Genomic DNA, 20,020 nt, shown 5'->3' with positions numbered 1-20,020 from the left:
GGAGGTTTCGCATTCTGCCTATTCCTCTTTAGGAAGAAACAGAATAATAGTTTGTTTGACCTCAAAGCTGAAAAGCTCACCTTGAAGCAAAACTAGAAATTAACTCGAGTGACCTTGAAAAGAACCTGGAGGAGGGTCTGGGATATTCAGAAATAAAGTGCTCCCTCCACTAAGAAGCAGTCGAGATCAATTCTAGGAGCAGCAGGGTTTTGTAGACAGTAGGTTCCTTACTATGGGGAAATCACTAACCTCCTTATGTCACTGATAAAAAATTTTGTGACTGAACAGCTTTTATTGGAGACGGAATACCTGTCAGTTCTTTCTAAGTGAAAACAGCATCCCAGATTACAAAAAAAGCCTTTCACTTTATATATATATGAATGGAGAAGGTTGGCTTCAGGTGTTTTAGTGCATTTGCTCATTACATTGCCCAGGTGGATCCAGTAGCTTCAGGAGTATCATTATGTTTTAGAGGTGTAGCTGCAACAGCTTTATTAGTAACTATCTGCTGATTTAGTAGTGGGATGCCATTTACCATAATGTGTCCACATGAAATCAAATCATTGTTGCTAAGGTATAGAACACAGGCATTTTTCTTCCAAAGACTCGCAGGATGTGAAGTCACCTTGTTAGGCAATGAAACTATCACCTTAAAATACCACACAACATTTAACCCTGACACCTTGTTTCTGGATTGACCAGTTAAAGGAGAACTATTACACAATTGTGAATCTTTAGTGTCCATGGCTGAAAAATTTCGAGATAGTCCCTTGGACACTCCTCTAGACAACCCAGATCTAGATTTATTCACTGATGGTTCTTCTTTCACGAGGGATGCCATATACTACACTGGAGCTTCTATAGACACAGAATTTGCCACTCTATGGTCAACTGCCCTTAGTGCTCAAGGTGCAGAATTTATAGCTTTAAAAAATGCCTGTATAATTACTAAAGACAAAAAAGCAACAATTTACACAGATTACAGCAACTAAACACCAATTTAACACACTTTCAGCAGCCAACTTCCCCACGACTGCCTTAATCTGTCAGCAACTGACTTCCTCTCCTGACCAACTGAAACTGACCCCATTGTATCCCCTTCTTACCTCAATTTCCGTCTCTCTGGTTTCTACTTCCTTTCACTGTGGGCTAGTTAATCCTTACACATCTCTATGCTACAAAGACCTTCAGGTCCCTAGTTAATTTAAAGAAAGGGATTAAGAATTCCCTTTTAGATATCCAAGGAGGTAGGATATAAAGCAGTTTATGTTCTAACAGTCAAGGAAAGGAGATATTGTTATATATGTGGTTATGTGTGTATATTTATAGTGTATATTTATATGTATGTTTATAGTGTTTATTTCTTTCAGAAGAAGAGATCAGACCTGAAATGAAAGTGACTGCAAAAGAAGTGAGTCTTTCTGTGGAAGTAAATGATGACCTAAGATTCATGAGTGGTGTTCCCGATAAATTACCTTGGAGAGAATTCTGTGAATCTCAAAATTCATTCCTTATTGAACATCAGAGAATGCGTACTGAGCAAAAATCTAGTGAATGTAATCAGTGTGGAAAGACTTTTATGCACAGTGCCAGTCTTGCTGTACATCAGAGAATCCACAGTGGGGAAAAACCTTACAAATGCAAGCAATGTGGAAAGACATTCAGACGGAACTGTGATCTAGCTGTACATCAGAGAATCCATAGTGGGAATAAACCTTATGAATGCAAGCATTGCGGAAAGACATTCAGTCAGAGATCCAAACTTGATCAGCATGACAGAATCCATAGTGGGGAGAAACCTTATCAATGCAAGCAATGTGGAAAGACATTCAGTTTTAGCTCCAGTCTTACTGTACATCAGAGAATCCACAGTGGGGAGAAACCGTATCCGTGTAAACAATGTGGAAAGACATTCACTTGCAGCTCTAGTCTTGCTGTACATCATAGAATTCACAGTGGGGAGAAGCCTTATGAATGCAAGCAGTGTGGAAAGACATTTAGTCAGAGCTCCAAAGTTGATCAACATCAGAGAATCCACAGTGGGGAGAAACCTTATGAATGCAACCAGTGTGAAAAGACATTCAGACAGAGATCCCAACTTCATCAACATCAGAGAACCCACAGTGGTGAGAAGCCTTATGAATGCAAGCAATGTGCAAAGACATTCAGTTGTAGCTCTAATCTTGTTGTACATCAGAGAATTCACAGTGGATTGAAACCTTATGAATGTAATCAGTGTGGAAAGACATTCAGTTGTAACTCCAGTCTTTCTATACATCATAGAATCCATAGTGGAGAGAAACCTTATGAATGCAAAGAGTGTGGAAAATCATTCAGTCAGAGCTCCAAACTTGATCAACATCAGAGAATCCACAGTGGATTGAAACCTTATGAATGCAAACAATGTGGGAAAACATTCAGTTTTAGCTCGAATCTTGGTGTACACCAGAGAATCCACAGTGGGTTGAAACCTTATGAATGCCAGCAATGTGGGAAGACATTCAGCTGTAGCTCCAGTCTGGCTGTACATCAGAGAACCCACACTGGTGAAAAACCCTACAAATGCCAGCAATGTGGAAAGACATTCAGTTGTAGCTCCAGTCTTGCTGTACATCAGAGAATCCACAGTGGGGAGAAACCATATGAATGCAACCAGTGTGGGAAAGCATTCAGACAGAGCTCTGAACTTGTTCAACATCAGAGAATCCACAGTGGAGAGAAGCCTTATGAATGCAACCAGTGTGGAAAGACATTCAGTCAGAGAGCCCATCTTGCAGTACATCAGAGAATCCATAGTGGAGAGAAACCTTATGAATGCAAGAAATGTGGAAAGGCATTCAGTTGTAGTTCCAGTCTTGCCCTACATCAAAGAATACACAGTGGGGAGAAACCTTATGAATGCAGCCAGTGTGGGAAGACATTCAGACGGAGCTCTGACCTTGCTGTACATCAGAGAATCCATACTGGGGAGAAACCTTATAAATGCAAGCAGTGTGGAAAGACATTCAGTCGGAGCTACCATTTAGTGGAACATCAGAGAATCCACAGTGGGGAGAAACCATATGAATGCAACCAATGTGGAAAGACGTTCAGTTGTAACTCCAGTCTTTCTGTACATCAGAGAATCCACAGTGGGGAGAAGCCTTATGAATGCAACCAATGTGGAAAGACATTCAGTCAGAGGTCAAAACTTGATCAGCATTACAGAATCCACACTGGGGAGAAACCTTATAAATGTAAACATTGTGGAAAGACATTCAGTCAGAGCTCTACTCTTTCTGTACACCATAGAATTCACACTGGGGAGAAACGTTATGAATGCAAGAAATGTGGAAAGACATTCTATCGGCGCTCCAGACTTGGTCAACATGAGAGAATCCATACTGCAGCAGAACCTTATTAATGAAAGAAGTTTGGAAAGACACCCAGACACAGCCACTCTGGCTATAAATCAAATAATCTTATGGATCCAATGTTAAAGGGATTTCCTTAATCTCTCTCTCTCTTGTCTCCTTAAGTTGCTAGAGCAAGATGTCAAAGTAAACCAGAACTTGCAGGAATCAGTGATCCATAGCTGAAGATTCCATTACTAGGGAGACCAAGACTGAGGGGAGTTGGTAGACTGCTCTCTGACAGGAAGTGACAAGAGAAAGGAAGCAGTTGTGGACATTTCAGGGCATTTTCACTCTGGGATCTCTAGAGAGCAAGAGGTCTGTCTCTGAGGCAAGGGACTACTGGTAGTTGGCTACTGACAGTTGTGCTTCTGTAGAAAACTGATTGAAGAAATAAGTGGTATGTAGGAATTTAAGTGATTAGTGAGTAATTTATAGAGTAGAATAGATTAGGCCTTGTGTGCCAGGCAGCAGAACCTATACTGATAAGACATTGTTTTTAGGAAATTCTAGGTCATATTAGGAATATATGGTATGTTTATAGAGTGTAAGAATAGTAATTTCCACTTTTCTATCTTTTCACTTGTACTTCCTATGTAAATTAAAGTTTCTGCTAAGGTGCTCTCCTCACTTTGTTGAAATCCTTAAATTAACTTTTTTTTTTCTTTTTTTTAAACCCTTAACTTCTGTGTAGTGGTTCATAGGTGGAAGAGTGGTAAGGGTAGGCAATGGGGGTCAAGTGACTTGCCCAGGGTCACACAACTGGGAAGTCTCTGAGGTCAGATTTGAACCTAGGACCTCCTGTCTCTAGGCCTGACTCTCAATCCACTGAGCTACCCATCTGCCCCCTTAAATTAACTCTTAGAAAATACTTGGTGAGACAGATATGAGTTTAATTAAAGTGTTAATATTCTGTTTCTAAATTTTTATAGGCAATTCCATATGGTGCTGGACATTATGGCACACATAGTGAAGGAGGAGGTTTCAGCCTATCTCAAACAACTCTTGCATCCTGGGAGAATTAATGAGGTGGCACAGCTCCTAGTTTCTGATTTTTTCAGGTTGTTGTTTTGTGGAGTATTTATTTCTGATAGGAATTCTTCAGATTTACCAAATAATTTCCCTAGTTCTTTCTAAGAAGAAAGAATGGGCAAATAGCTTATTTGAGACTTGATTTTCATACCTTGAAGACTGTGTCTCTCAAATTCCTAAATTATTTTTCAACTTAATGAAAGTACCTCTCACTAAACAACCTATTTCTTCTACCAACTCTGTGGCAGCTCATGCAGAAACCCAAGAGAAAGAAACAACAAGAGATAATCAGATGCAGGCCTCTTCCCCTTAAGAGAAGTACCAACTTTTAATCCTAAAGAAGAGTTAGTTACCACAAGCCATCAAAAACCATTTGTCCCACAGAATATTTAGATTTAAGCAGAGCACCCCTTTTCAGGAAGAGCCCATTGCTGTTGTGAAAATGCTGGAAAGTATTTATTAAAATCTTGATCCAATCTGGATTGATTTTGAACATTTCTAGAGGAGGTGTTTACAAGAAGGGAGAAAGATAAGGTTATCTCACTAATGAGGCTTGTGGAAGAGGAGCAGTTCACTGGCTGCCAAAAGATCCCAAATGGAATTTTAACAACGAAGCTGATTTCTCTAATTTGTGTCAGGCCAGGGAGTCAGTACTCAAAGCCATGAGGGCATGTTCTGACAGATCGAGTAGCTGGACAAATTTTGACAAATTCAGATGAGATAGATGAAAGTCCTTCCCAGTTCATGGACAGACTTATAGAACTGGGAGGGAGATATACAGACCTAGATTTGACCAGAGAAAGGGATGTTAGACAATTTAAAAGGCATTTTGTGAAAAATTGTTGCAGCCTGGACAATAGTGCAGCTATTAAGAAAGGAGATAAAGTATTAAAGAAAAGCTTGAAAAAAGAGATTCAAATTATCGAATAGCTGTGGCCCCTTGTGAGAATCTACAAACCAAAGACCAGCATGTTAACTTATGTAGAAAAAGTGAACTTTAATATTAAATTACAGAAGCTGGACTCAAGTATTCGATAATTTTAGAAATAATGGAAACTAGGAACAACTCATCTAGGAAAATCTGCTATTCTAGAAATAATGATAACAGAAATAATTAAAGAAATTACAATTATAGGAACAATTACAGAAGTTATGCTAATGACAGAACAAATAATCAAAGTGAGGCAAATGATTATTTCCAAAATGGGTCTTGTCCAGCCAAAATATAAATCCTCAATGAGAGGAATCTGAGAGGTGAATACAGACCTTTCTAAAGGTTTGAGGGGAGATAGCAGTGGAATCAAAGGTTGAAACATTTGATTTTCCAGACACTGGTATAATTAAACCAGTCATCCCAATCCATTCTCCCCTGAAAAGTAATAATCCACAGTAAGAATGGTACAGATCTGTATCTGTGGCTCCAGTCAGATATCCAGCCATACAAATTAGCTTCAAACTACACATACTGAATGAATGAGATTGAGTGATCAAAGGAGTGCAGGGAAGAAAAGTAGAGTGGGAAGAGGGAAGAAGAAAACCAAAGAATCCAACACACATACAGGCTTTTCAGTGCCACCTACAATGCTAACCTGTGGTGAGGGAAGGTAAAAGAATGAGCAGCCATGGATTGTTGGGCTGTTACCAGTATCATTTCAGCCTAGCTTGGAAAGACTTTTTACAGCAAAACCACTGCAATAAATATTCCAATGGAACCTCTAAATTTAATTAAAGCACTGTGTTTTCATTTTTATTTGTATCTCCTATCAATTTTAAACATTGGCATAAAATTTGGTTTAAACAATTATAAAAAGGAAAAATACCACTACATATACCCTTCAGTGCAATAAACCTCTTTCCTAGACTCTCACTTCACTTAGAAGTCTAATGGCGTTACAACTTAACATCCATTTCTAATGGTTATCTTGCCACATCTGGCATGGAGACAATACAGTAATGCTGAAAAAGGTTCTATGTAGTCCATTTAATGTCTTAAAGAAACTCAAAGCTAGCACCAGTAAAATCCACAGAAATTCACTCTTGCCTTTAAGAACATTTTGAAAACTTTTTTTAAAAAACCAACAAGGCAGGAACTTAAAATCTGAGACCAAATGTAAAAGTGAGATTTGGTGTTTCTCAGTGAATGACAATGGGGAATTTGGGCATGGGGGATGGGGAGAAGTGAGGTGGTCAGAGATGGATTCTCTTGTTGGTTTTGATGTCTCACTGGTTTTCATCTCCCATACCCTGCAGCACTTCCTTATTTTATTCTTCACCATCACTCTGCATATCTGAAGTCCATAGTGTCAGGTTATCAGGTAACAACTGCATGATAAGTGTGAAGTCTTCATAACTTTCTTCACTCAGCATATCCAGTTCTGGAATTACATCATCAAAAGCCCTTTTTGCAAACCTACAGGCACAGTCGGGAAATTATTAATTTCCTAGTAGAATATAGAAAAGTTGAGAGCAAGACCTAAGAGAATGGGGTGTGTTGGCAAAAGTTCTGTCATTGCAGTATCAATAGCAGCTTTATAAGCTACCAGATTATTCTCTGCAGCCTCCTTCCAGTCATTTCCTCTGGCAAATTCAGCCAGATATATGTGGCTGTCCCCTTGCATCTCATTTTTTTTTTTACGTGATTCATATTTTTACTTTACCCTTCACCCTTCCCCTTAAATCCCCCATATGCAACGCACATTTCTACTGGTTTTAACCTGGGTCATCAATCAAGACTTATTTACATATTATTGATAGTTGCATTGGTGTGGTCCTTTCGAGTCTACATCTTCAATCGTGTCCACATCAACCCATGTGTTCAAGCGGTTGTTTTTCTTCAGTGTTTCCACTCCTGTAGTTCTTCCTCTGAATGCAGGTAGCTTTCTTTTCCATAGGACCCTCATTCTTTTCCATAAGTTCCTCACCCTTTCATTTTACAATAAAAAACCTTGGACTCACCAGTGTTTGCTGCTGGAATGAGGTCTTTGTTCAATTCGTCTAGAATGTCACAACAGATTAATTTTGGTTCAGTCTCAACCATTTGCCGCTATTCCCAAATCGTTTTTAGTTTATCTTCTCCTCCCTTGTTTTCTTCTTTCTGTTCAATGCTGCTGATTATCTGCCAGGATGCTCTTCTAGCTTCAACCACATTTTTTTTTTTAAGTTTTTTTTTTTAAACCCTTGTACTTCGGTGCATTGTCTCATAGGTGGAAGATTGGTGATGGTGGGCAATGGGGGTCAAGTGACTTGCCCAGGGTCACACAGCTGGGAAGTGGCTGAGGCCGGGTTTGAACCTAGGACCTCCTGTCTCTAGGCCTGACTCTCACTCCACTGAGCTACCCAGCTGCCCCTTCAACCACATTTTTATATGTAACTGACAGGAGTTTTCTTTCTTCCACTGTCAACTCCACATCCATTCACTCTACTTTCTTCATTGATTCTACCATTTTGTCCTATTGGCCAATTTCATCTGGTACACCAGATCCTCCCGATTGCCCATAGTGGCAGTGGCTCCTGCAGGATCTGCGTGACAGATGACAGCACATGGTGGCTCTGACTCTCTTGTCAGCCTCTCACTAGGCATCCATGCAGGAAAGATCCCATACTGTATTTTTAAAAAACAAAGACTTAGTGACATTATGGATGCCAAGGCTTCGGATGGAAAAAAATATTGAGTTCTACGGATATTTATAGTCTTATTTCTGCTTCATAAAATCTCCCTTAGCTTCTTTTTTTCTTGCACTGCCACCACCATAGTCTAGGCCCTCATCATCTCATTTCTGGATGACTGCCAAAGCCTACTGATTGGTCCTCCTATCTTAAGTCTCCCTCACTACAATCCATCCTCCACTCAGCTGCCAAAGTGATCTCCCTAATAAGAAAGTTGGATGATGTTAGTTCCTTGCCCAAGAAGCTCTGCTGGGTCCCCATTTCCTCCAGAATCAAATGTGAAACTCTCTCTACAAAAGCTCTTCACAACCTCACCTACCTTCCCAGTCTGCTTATATTTTCCATCCTTCTGCCTGATCTATGATCCAATGACACTGGTATCCTTCCTGTTCTTCAAACATGACCCTCCATATTTCAACCTCATGCCTTTGCATTGACTCTGCCCCATGCCTACAATGATCTCCTTCCTCAGCTCCTCCTCCTCGTTCCCCCCAAATGGCTTCAATACTCAGCTCAAATCTCATTTTCTGCAGGAAGTCTTTCTCATTTGCCTCCACTTTAATGCCTTCCTTCTAAAATCATCTTTAATTTACACTGCACTTAGCTGGTTAATCTATAATTGTTGGCACACTATCTTCCTCTTTAGACTGGGAGGTATTTGAGCAAAGCACTGTCTTTATTTTTCTTTGTATCTCCAATGCTTGGCAAAGTTTATGGCACAAAGAACCAGCTTAATAAATGTATATGGATGCAGCTGCTGCTGGTGATGATGTTTGATGGGGTGGTAATACTGAAATGCTGGCTTTTTCTCTTTTTAACCTGGTTACCACTAAGGCTAGTTCTGGCCAGGGGAGTGGTATAGACATATTTACAAATGGAAATGATATAAAAGATAAAAGAAAAGTAAGTACATCAAACTTTATTGCGTTTAATTTTCCCTCAGTAATATGTAAGAACAATTTTTTTAAGTTTAATAAAATTTTTATTTTTTTAATTTAATTTCATTAAAAAATTTTCCCCATGGTTACATGATTCTTTTTTAAAAAAATTTTATTAATATTCATTTTTAACATGGTTACATGATTCATGCTCCTACTTTCCCCTTCACCCTCCACACTCCTCCCACCCATGGACAATGCACATTTCCACTGGTTTTAACATGTGTCATTGATCAAGACCTATTTGCAAATTGTTATTAGTTGCATTGGGGTGGTAGTTTCGAGTCCACATCCCCAATCATGTCTGCCTCAACCCATGTGTTCAAGCAGTTGTTTTTCTTTTATGTTTCCTCTCCTGCAGTCCTTCCTCTGAATGTGGGTAGCATCTTTACCATAAATCCCTCAGAGCTGTCCTGGGTCATTGCATTGCTGCTGGTACAGGAGCCCATTACATTCGATTTTACCACAGTATATCAGTCTCATTGTTGAGAATTACTAGGTTCCTCACAGTTGTTCATCAGAATATATTACTCTTACTATGTATAATGGTCTTCTGGTTCTGCTCACTTCACTTTCCATCACTTCATGTAAATCTTTCCAGATTTTCCCAGTCGTCCTGCTCATCATTTCTTATAATAGCACAATAGTTTCCCATCACAATCTGATACCACAACTTGTTCAGTCATTCAACAATTGGTGAACATTCCCTCAATTTACAATTCTTTGGTACTATAAAAAGAGCTGTTATATTATTGGACATATACATCCTATTTACTTTTTTTGAGAAAAATCTCTTTAGGGGGGGAAGGCTGGGTGAATCAGATTGAGAGTCAGGCCTAGAGACAGGAGGTCCTGGGTTCAAATCTACCTCACTTTCTAGCTGTATGACCCCTGGTAAAGTCACTTAACCCCCATGGCCCAGCCCTTACCACAATTCCACCATCTAACTAATAGATAGTATTGATTCTAAGACAGAAAGTAAAGGTTGTTTTTGTTGTTTGTTTTTTTTTTTTTAACTCTTTGGGACAGAGCCAAGATGGCAGTGTAGTTGCAGGGAAATCCTGAAGCTGCACTGAATATACTTCCAAATCAATATTCAAAAAGCATCTTAAAAGGACAGAAGTCAAAGTAGGACAAGGAAAGAGGCTCTCCCATTGAACACAGCATGAAAGGTAGGCAGAGGGAAGGGATTTCCATGTTTTAAGGGAGCAAAATGGCACAAGGAAAAGCACCCCTGCCCCATCTACCCCACCAGGACCATATCAATCTCAGAATTCTAGGAAGTGGACAACACTAAAGAAAACCAGTTCAGAATGTTAAACTGGGAAAAACACAAAACTATCGAATAGTCAGAAAAACCAACCTCCCCCCCCCCCCCAGCCCACAGTGAAAGGGTAATTAATTTGGCAAAGAGTGGGAAGGGGCAAGTCAAAAAGCAAGAAGTGGGGAAGTGGCCCTTGGATGGGGAGGGGGAAGACCTCTGGCAGAGACCAGGGATCGTGGATCCCCAATGAGGGGCTGTGGTCTGGAGTCTCCTTTTCACAGGGTTTTGGGGGGAGAGACCAACTCCTGCTTGGCCCACTGTGGGGCCAGATCGTGGACACACCCAAGTCCCCCCAATGTTAGGGACCCTTCAGGAACCCTGCAGCCAGAGTGAAGTAGACAAAATCACAATCCTAGGCATGCCCAAGAAGCCTGCAGGGAATTAGACAAAAACTGTATTCCTAGGAAGTGCCTGTGAGCTAGTCCTGGGAGGGGAGCTGAGATTGTATTCCCAGCCCCAACTTGAAACCACACTGAGGAATGCTAGTCTGCAAGCTTTCGCATCACAACGTCTCTCCCAGGACCAAGCAATCTTACTAACAAATCAGAACTTGACTTTCCATAGATGCAAAATCATGAACCCAGAAACTCTTATCCCTGAGTTATCATTAGAAGGGGATAGCCTTTACAGTTGTAGTGACACACTAGAGATTGTGCAAAAGGCCAGAGAGGACCTGTCAGATATTCCCATGGTCCAAGCCAACCTCTCACTCTTCTGTGATGGCTTGAGTTACCACCATAATGAACAAAGATTTTCAGGAGCCACAGTTACAACCCAGAATGAAACCCTATGGTTTGCAGCACTTGAGCCAAATATCTCTTAAGGAGCAGAATTTTTTGCATTAACACGTGCCCTCCATATTGCCGAAGGTAAAGCCATGAACATTTTTACAGATTTGAAATATGCCTTCAGTGTTGTCCATGCATCAGGGGAAATCTGGAGAAATCGAGGGTTCGCAAATTCAAATGGGAAAGCAATAGCATATGGGAAACTAATAAGTGAATTATTGCAGGCCATACAGTTACCATCAAAGTTGTCTGTGATACACTTCAAAGCACACCAAAACCTTGTGGGACCAGTACAATTGGGCAATGACAGGGCAGACATCAGTGTAAAGTTTGCAGCTAGATTTGGACCTAAAGCTATATTCCACTTATCCTTAGTAGACAAAGATCAATTGCAAGAAGCTTATTCACAAAGGGAAGTGAACTATTGGCAAGAAAATCTTGGAGCCAGTCTAGAAAATGGACTATGGATGTCTATCTCTGGATTACCATTTTTGCCAAAATTACTGCATCACACAGCCTGTGCAGCAGTTCATAGAAGAGGCCATTATGGAGTATTGGAGATAATCAATATAATTCACAAGAGCTGGATTGCTTTGGGTGTGACAACAGAAGCAAAACGAGTGTGTGAAAATTGCAGAGTGTGCCTGCAATATAATCAAGCCATAGTTAAGACAAAGGCTTATGGGGGAAAGCCGCTGGCGTTTCGAGTACTTACAAACAGATTATGTCATGATACCCAGATGTCAAAACTATAGGTACATACTTGTGATAGTGGATAAACTAACAAAATGGCCAGAAGCATTCCCAGCCAGGCAGAATAATGCAAAGATCCTGCTGAAAGAGATAATTCCAAGATTCTATATTCCTGCTATTATTTTGTCTGACTCTGGTAGTCACTTTGCAAATTCTATTCTTAAGCAAGTCTACCAAGTGTTAGGAATTAAGAGACATTTGAGTTACATCTAAGGACCTCAGTCATTGGGAGCTCTGGAACATACTCACTGTAGTCTTAAAAAGATGATCGGGAAGCTTTGCACACAGAGTCATCTCAAATAGCCAGAAGTCTTACCCAAGGCGCTTTTCTATTTAAGAAGTCAACCCAATAGTGAAACACAATTATCACCTTTTGAGTTATTGTATGGACAACAACCATGGGTTGGGAAAGCACCACAAGACGCTGATTACCCATCACATCCAGGGATTGAGTGTAAAATCCATGAGTATGTCACCTTATTGAAAGAAAAACTAGAGGAATTGCAGAAATTATCATTAATACAACAAAGAGTTCCATTATATTTTAGCCTACATGATTACAAGCCTGGTGATAAAATTTATATCAGAAATTTCACAAGAAGATCAGTGTTAGAACCAAAATGGTATGGTCCACATGAAATAATTCTAGTTACACCTCCATCTGTAAAACTCAAAGGAAAAGATGCATGGTATCATTATAAGCATATCAAGTCCTCAGTGAAGTCAAGACCTCATTCAAAAATTCAGCCTCAACCACAAGAAACAGAATCTGACATAGAAATAGAGCCTCAAAAGAAAAGATCACACTTACAAATAAAGCCTCAAACAGAAAGAGACCAAGACACAGATACAAAGATAAATGAAACACAAGATCATACAGATAGCCAAGACATAGATCTACATCAGGAGTAAGAAACTCAAAGCATTGATTTAGATTACACAAATACCTCATTCACACATGAAGATCAACAGTTAAGCCTATCAGAATTCAGCAGTGGTGAAGAAGAGTGAACATTGCATTATTAACATAAAAAACAAGTACAAACACAAAAAAATCTCATAAGAAGAAAATTTTGTGACAACACAAAAATTTAACACAACACTACACAATCATACACTGGTTCCTGATCCAGGGAATTCTCAATCAAGTCGACAACTGGCAAGATGTGTATCCAGCAAAGGAGAAGAGAGATGAAATTCTGAAGATTCCAAAGATTCCAGAACCATCAGGACATCAGGACCAGCACATGAACAACATCAGAGTCATTGCACAAAAGACTGTACAAGGAACTGAACTGTGACAACACCTATGTGACTTGGACAACATCGCCAGAAGAATCACAAGAAGAGAAGATCAGCAGATCAGGATTAGGTTTGAATAGTGCAAAGTTTTCACATTCAGACACAAATCACAAGGGAAAGGAATACACTAGGATGCATGCAACAGAATATAAGCTGATTGACAGAGAGATTCTGAAAGAAGAAGGTGAGTATAAACCAGAGAGAAAATGTTAGGTCATAAGTCCAACACATAGACACAGTAAAGTCACGTCATATGTACATAGTGTAAATAGATGTAAATAGATTTGAGTACAAAGTACAGTGGCCATAATAAACAAGAGAACTAGGGGCAGTTGGGTAGCTCAGTGGATTGAGAGCCAGACCTAGAGACGGGGGTCCTGGGTTCAAATCTGACCTCAGACACTTCCCAGCTGGGTGACCCTGGGCAAGTCACTTGACCCCCATTGCCTACCCTTACCACTCTTCCGGCTTGGAGCCAATACACAGAAGTTAAGGGTGTAAAATAAAATAATAATAATAATAATAAACAAGAGAACTCAGATTCCTTGTAAGGTCAGGAAGTACTCATTTTATTGGAACATCACATGAAAACCTTGTACATATGGAATGAATTGTTACTAACCGATAATGAATTGATTACTAACCCATAGGGAGAGAATAGTGAAAGGGAAATTCAATTTTAGCTAGCATAGGGACAGTGTAAAATATTTAGGAATGTTCAAATAGAACAGTCAATAGAAATGTCAGACAGTGTATAGTGTAGGTTAGTTAGCAATGAAACTAATAGACTAACACATTTACTTATTTTAAGAATTACTTATACACATTAATCTTCCTAACCCTCGATTAGAGAATAGAGAAAAATGTTAGAATTTATTGTGAATTAGGAATGTTTATCTAAAGTTCAGTGCTAGAAATTTAAGGTAGTTTGTTGCAAGATTGCATTGACTTAGAATGAGTAAGAAGTAACATAGATTGTTATTCTTAAATGTTTTTATAATGCTTAGAAGTTATACTAATGTTCAAATGTTATGACTTATGGAAACATTGGCCACAAACAGCTCCACTGTGTGAGGAGGCTCAGAAGAGAGATGCTGGAGGGTAGAAGCGGGAGTGGTTCAGGGTGCAGGAACCCTGGGCGGGGCGGCGCAGAGGCCTCTGGGAAACAGGAAGTCAAGCTCTGGCCCTGTGCATCTCTCCTCCACTTCCAAAGATTTTCCTGCTGGGCTTCTTTAGGGAGAGGTACGGTACATACTGCCCCCTCCCCCGTGGGCAGTGTGGGCAGCAGGGGACCCGCGAGGCCTTTACCCCAACAGGTGTCTAACACCTCGGGATGTCCTCCAGGGCTCCTGACAGGCCCCCCCGCCCCAGGGATTCCCTTCCTCATTCAGTTTCCAGAGCTGGAGCCAGTGTGGGAGCCTCAGAGAATTCCTCCCAGGCCAGACCCCACGTGACCAAGAAGGCCCTTTCCCTGGCCTTTGTTGCTGGGGTAACCTGGGCGGGTAAATCTGTGAGGACAGGGGCGTGGCCAGACACCTGAGCACGAGGGCGTGGCCAGAGCCAGAGGCGCACGAGGGGCGGGGCTTTCTCATTTCCCTTCCTGTGGCTCTTTTCTCCTGCAGACCCTGAGGAGGTCCTGCTCCACCGGCCTGGCTTAGGAGACGAACCCTAACCCTGGGGATCCTCTTCCCTCTCCTTTTCTGCCAGAGTGGTGAGGAGGAGAAGAGAATATTTTTGCGTCTCCCCCCATTCAGCCTTGGAACCAGGGCAGCGCAGAGGCCTCTGGGAAGCAGGAAGCCGGAAGTGCAAGATTGTGCTCCGCCCACCTCCCCTCCAGGTCTTCTGAAGATTTCGCCTTCTTCCCTCTGTAGTCCCCGCGGATCCTCCCGCGCCCCCCACCGAATACATGGGTAAGTACTTTGTGAAGTGGTGGAGGGGGGGCAGCGGGAAAGGGGGCGGCGATCACTCGGGGACCAAAGAGAGGCCCAGAGTGGGGAGGAGCCAGATGGAGAGGATCCTGAGTCGTGCGGGGGGCTGGGAGGGACAGCAGAGGACGTTACTCCCTTCCCCACAGGTTAGAGCCGGGAGCCCCAGGCAGCGTGGACCCCCCCGGGGTGGGGCCGAGTTCGAATTCAGTTTTTTACCAGTCTCTTTGGGGCAGACCAACTCTCCGCCTGTGCCTCCTTGGCTAATTCCTGGAGACCCCTGATCAGCCCAAAGTGGGGAGCCCTTCCCCCATGTCCTCTGGCTCTGCAGCTGGGCGGGGCCTGCTGGGGTCCAGAAAGGACTTGGGGCAGGAGCAGAGCCGGACCGGCCTTGCCTGCCTGTGAATTTCCCGAGGGACACCTTGTATCCGTCCCGCTGCTCTGTTCTCCGACGGGGGTCTGCTGTGGTTGTCGGCTTCCCGCTTGGGAACTTCTTTCCTGCTAAAACTTCCTGCCTGGAGGAGGTGTCCCGGGGACCAGACCAGAGTGCAGTTTTACCGCCCCCTGTAAGGAGCCAGGAGTCCCGCCTCCCTGGCCCAGGGCCCGACACCCAGCTCTCCTTCCCCCGCCTCCTAACTCCCACCTCTTTGAGAGCTCCCCCTCCCTCCTCGGTCCCCCTGCGGGGCAGCAGAATCCCAGGCACGCTGCTGTCTCCCCTCAGGCCTCTCCTGGGCAGAGCCTTCCCCCTTGGGAGCAGCCCTTGTGCTCTCTGGAAGCTCCCTGCTCCTGGCGCCTCTGGCCTCCTCACGTGGTGGCCCCTCCTGCCTAATATACTGCCTGGCAGGGCGGGGCACCCCTGCACCCCCATCGTGGGTGGGGTCCCTCCACCTCATGCAAGCCCCTTGTTGCCCCTTGGGCAGCCTCTCCTTCAGTCACCCCAAGTATGCTCTATGGGGGCTAAATTTGCAATACTGAGCAGAGAGAACTCAGAGAGCCAAGAGGAGTTCAGGAGGGCTTCCTGGAGGTGGCCAGATTGTCCTTTGGACTGTAGGGAGGCCAGGAAGGGCAGTGGTCTGAGCTGGGGAGGCAGAGTATGTCCCTGGCCCAGCCCAAGGGAGTCTCCTGGAGGGAGCAGAAGGGCTCCTCCAGCAGGTACTTGAGGACTTCTGGGATGGGAGAGCTCCCAGGTGGTCCTCCTGCAGCTGCCCTCTCCCTTCCCCCAGAGCAGGAGTTTGGCTTTGGTCCAGTTTAGTATTTTGTCAAATTGGGCCCAAATTGGCCTCTTGGCCACATCCAGGTCCTGTTCTTGGTTTTCCTCCTCCTCCTCCTCCCTGTGCCTGAGGCCCCTTGGCCTGGCCCATTCTCCTGAGAAGGTTTAAAAAACCCACCCAGAGCCCCCAGCAGATCCTCCTTGGCCCCACGTTGTGGGCCTGAGATTCCCTCAGCACCCTCCAACCAGTGGGAGCTCAGGCAGGGATTCCTGACTCCAAACTTCTTGGCTGGGTAGAGTTTCCTCCTCAGCCTTTTGTTCCTGCTTCCATCATCCTGGCATTTCATTGTTCAAATAAGTCTGGTAGTGAGCTCCCCGTGCCTCCCCCTGATGCAGTCCTAACCCTAACCTCCCAGTTAGTGCTGTGGGGAGCACATCTGCCTTCCATGAGCCTGAGTGATTCTGGAGATGAAGGGAACCCAGTCCAGCCACTTTGGGGCTGCAGAGCCAGGTGGCAGTCAGAATCCCAGTTTTCCCAGGAGCTCTGCTGCCCCCACCTCCAGGTGTAGGGCTGGGGCTTTCCCTGAGGCTGTTGCCCAGCTTTATCTTGGCAGTCTGGAGGAGGAGGGGAGGGTGGCTAGGAAGGGAGGCAGGGAAGGAGGGCATGGATGCAGGGGGGCAGGAGGGGCCCTCAGATGCCCAGCCTGGTGGGTGGGGGCTGAGGGGGAATCAGAACCCTGGGGTGGGGTGTAGAGGTGTGGGAGCAGTCTAGGGAGAGAGAGGGGCTCATTCCAGGGCTTAAGGGATTCCCCTTGCAGGAGGGCAGGTTTGGGGGAGAAGAGCAGGCAGGGGCCTGAGGTCCTGGTCCAGCCTGGGATTAGAGGATGGGGCTGGGCAGGGGGCGCTCTTGGGATTTAGCAGGACCCTCTCAGAGTGAGCTGCCTGGAATCTGGAACTCTGTGAGCTGGGCCACTCTTCATCCCCTGTAGCAAAGCTCTCTCTGCCTCTTCCCTGGAGCAGAGCTCTCTGCCTGTGCAGGTCTTGGGTAGGTCTGAGCCTGGGCCTCCTCCCAGCTCCTGCCTCCTGCTGGCCCCTCTCTCTTGCCTTGTGAACCCTCTAAAACAGAACCCCAAAGAGTTTCTGGGTTCAGCATCAGCAAATCTCTAGAATCCCCTGGAAAAGGAGAAGGAGAGGAGCAGAGATTTGCTGAGCAGACTTCACCTGGAGCTCAGGAGCAAAGGACTGTTGTTCTGGCAAGCTCAGGGCGCCCCCAGGCTGGCTGGTCCTGATTCAAGCCCTGGAAAGTTGGGAACCTGGAAAGACAGAGGCATTAGTGAGGGGAGCCTTTTGGAGGTCCTGACAGGTGTCCAGCTCCCACCTCAGGGCCCCCAGGAGCACCCCTCCCCCCAGCCCTGGCTCCTGGCTGAGCTTCCCACCCCTAGCTCTGTTCCTGATGGCTAATCACTTCCCCCAGTGTCACCCTCCCCAGATTGACCATTGGGTGACACTTATACAAACTTCAGTCCTTGCCCACAGGGACCCAGGAGTCCCCCTTCCAGCTTCTCCTTCAGGACCCAGGAGTCCTGACCCCCAGCTCCTGGTTAGAGATTCCATTGTCATGCCTTCAGACCCAGCCCTGTGTGAGGATCCATGAACTCTGCCTTCCTGTCCCCAGGAGCCAAAGTGGTGTTTCTGGGGTCCATCTTGGGGAAGAAGACAAAGCCAGGGCAGAGTTCCTTCAGTCTCTGTGTGCAGGAGGAGCTGGGCTGGCTGGGAGAAGATCTCTGCTTCTTCAGCCTTACTCATCCTCCTTCCAGTTCAGCACTCCATGTTATGGAAAGGAGACAAGACCAGATCCTGCTCACCTCAGGGTGCTCTGAGTTCTTGGTTTGACCTCTGGGGGATTCAGGCAGAGGATTAACTCAGATGGCCAAAGAAAATGGCAAAGAACTCCAGACTCTGCCCAGAAAACCCTGAAGGAGGGAAAGAAGAGTTACCAAAGTGAGAACAGGTGGGTACATTGTGGAGGGGGGTTCCAGGAGGGCAGAGCTCTGCCTCTTAGGGGTCTCGGAGGATGGGAGAAGATGGGGGGGTCAGAAGAGGAGTAGGAGAGGGAGGGGGCATATGTGACCCTTCAGATCCTCTTCATTTCCTCAGCTACCCCTCCCTTGGGCTGCCCCCCTCCATCCCTCTGTTGGTAGCAGGCTGTCCCCTGAGGGCAGGCATGGCCCTTGGTAACTCTTGTGGCCTCTTACCCTGTGTACATCCCTATAGGACAGCCTCGGGGCTGGGAAGAGAAGGGAAAACCTCTGCCCCTCTGGGTCCCATCTCTATCTCCAGCCCAGGTCCTGGCCCAAAGAAGGTTCAGGGCAGCTTTCTTCTGAGGTTCAGTTAAGAGCAATTGACCCAGTGAGTGAGCCCAAAGACAGTGAGGACAAAAGGCTTTTCTATCCTGGGAAAAGAGGGGAGGGACTGCCCTGGGTGCTCCAGGCCACCTTTTGCTTCTCAGATGTGCAGAGAAGTTAGATCTTCCCTGGTCCAAGGGAAACCTGTTGGGAAGAGCTTTGGCTGGCGTTCCATTCAGGGAGCAATAAAGTGGGGTGAGATGGGAACATGGAGGCAGGACCCTGAGTAGGGAGACAAGACCCAGCAAAGGATGGAGGAGCTTCAGCATATGGACTCACTGGGGCTACTTTGCTGCCTCTACAGGGAGCCTGGATTCCCAGAGAATGGCCTTCGAGAGGGACAGAGTCCGAGCCCAGGTCAGTGCATTGAAGCCCCAGATATTAGGGTTTAAAAAGGGTTTTATTAGGGTTTACCTGCTTCTCCCATCCTGGCTCCTGCTCTACAGCCAGAAAAGAGGAAGTACCAATCCAGTCCTCAGACTTTATGCTTTTCTCTATGTTACTACACTTCCTGTCTACCTGTATTATGCAAGAGGACTCTTGGGAAATGTAGTTTGAAAGAGATTTAAATGACCCCAGGACGTTTAGATCAGGGACCTCAAAATTAGTTCGACTCCCAAATTTCTAATATCACATTCCCCCCTGAAGAGCACTAGGGAGACTGGTCTCCCCAAAAGCTTTTGTAATCATAACTAACTTTTAAATTACAGAAATTTGGGGATAAAAAGAAAAGAGGACAAAAAAAATGATCCTATGATTGCTAGCCGCGTTGACAAAAAGCCAATCAGTGGGCAGTCCCCCTGGGCATAAGAGTGCACATTCAAAACAATTGCATTCAACTCCCCACAGTTCATTTTGGAGGTCTTTCTAGTTCATGTGGGATTCCTCCAGTTCATTATTCCTTTCAGCACAATAGTATTCCATCACCATCAGATACCGCAATTTATTTATTTTATGTCTATCCAATGGATGGAAACCCCCTCATTTTGTACATGTCTTTTTCCTTATTATCTTTTTGGGATACAGACCCAACAGTGGTATGGCTGAGTCAGAGGGCAAGCATTTTTTTAAAGACCTTTGGGCATAGTTCAAAATTGCCTTCCAGAATGGTTGGCCCAATTCACAACTCCACCAGCAGTGTATTAGTGTCCCAATTTTGCCACATCCCCTCCAACATTTATCACTTTTCTTTGGTGCCATATTGGCAAGTCTGATAGGTGTAAGGTGGTTCCTCAGAGTGGTTTTAATTTGCATTTCTGTAATAAAGAGCAATTTCGAACACTTT

The 20,020-nt window shown here is 44.4% G+C and overlaps 1 protein-coding gene and 1 pseudogene across 1 annotated transcript; one reads left to right on the top strand and one right to left on the bottom strand.

The window, feature by feature from the left end:
* The first annotated feature begins 743 nt into the window (after positions 1-743).
* LOC123252841 (zinc finger protein OZF-like) lies at positions 744-4,013 on the top strand. Its single transcript, XM_044682077.1, has 3 exons — positions 744-886; positions 1,834-2,108; positions 2,529-4,013. Exons 1-3 carry the CDS (start codon positions 744-746, stop codon positions 3,401-3,403), a joined length of 1,293 nt encoding a protein of 430 aa, XP_044538012.1. The 3' UTR covers positions 3,404-4,013.
* Positions 4,014-6,644: 2,631 nt separating this feature from the next.
* Positions 6,645-7,920, bottom strand: LOC123251965 (annotated as a pseudogene).
* Positions 7,921-20,020: the final 12,100 nt, after the last annotated feature.

Source organism: Gracilinanus agilis, chromosome 6 (assembly GCF_016433145.1).
Source record: "Gracilinanus agilis isolate LMUSP501 chromosome 6, AgileGrace, whole genome shotgun sequence".
NCBI classification, from domain to species: domain Eukaryota; kingdom Metazoa; phylum Chordata; class Mammalia; order Didelphimorphia; family Didelphidae; genus Gracilinanus; species Gracilinanus agilis.
The sequence above is the reverse complement of the archived record's forward strand: the minus strand, read 5'-3'. Positions and strand labels throughout refer to the sequence as shown.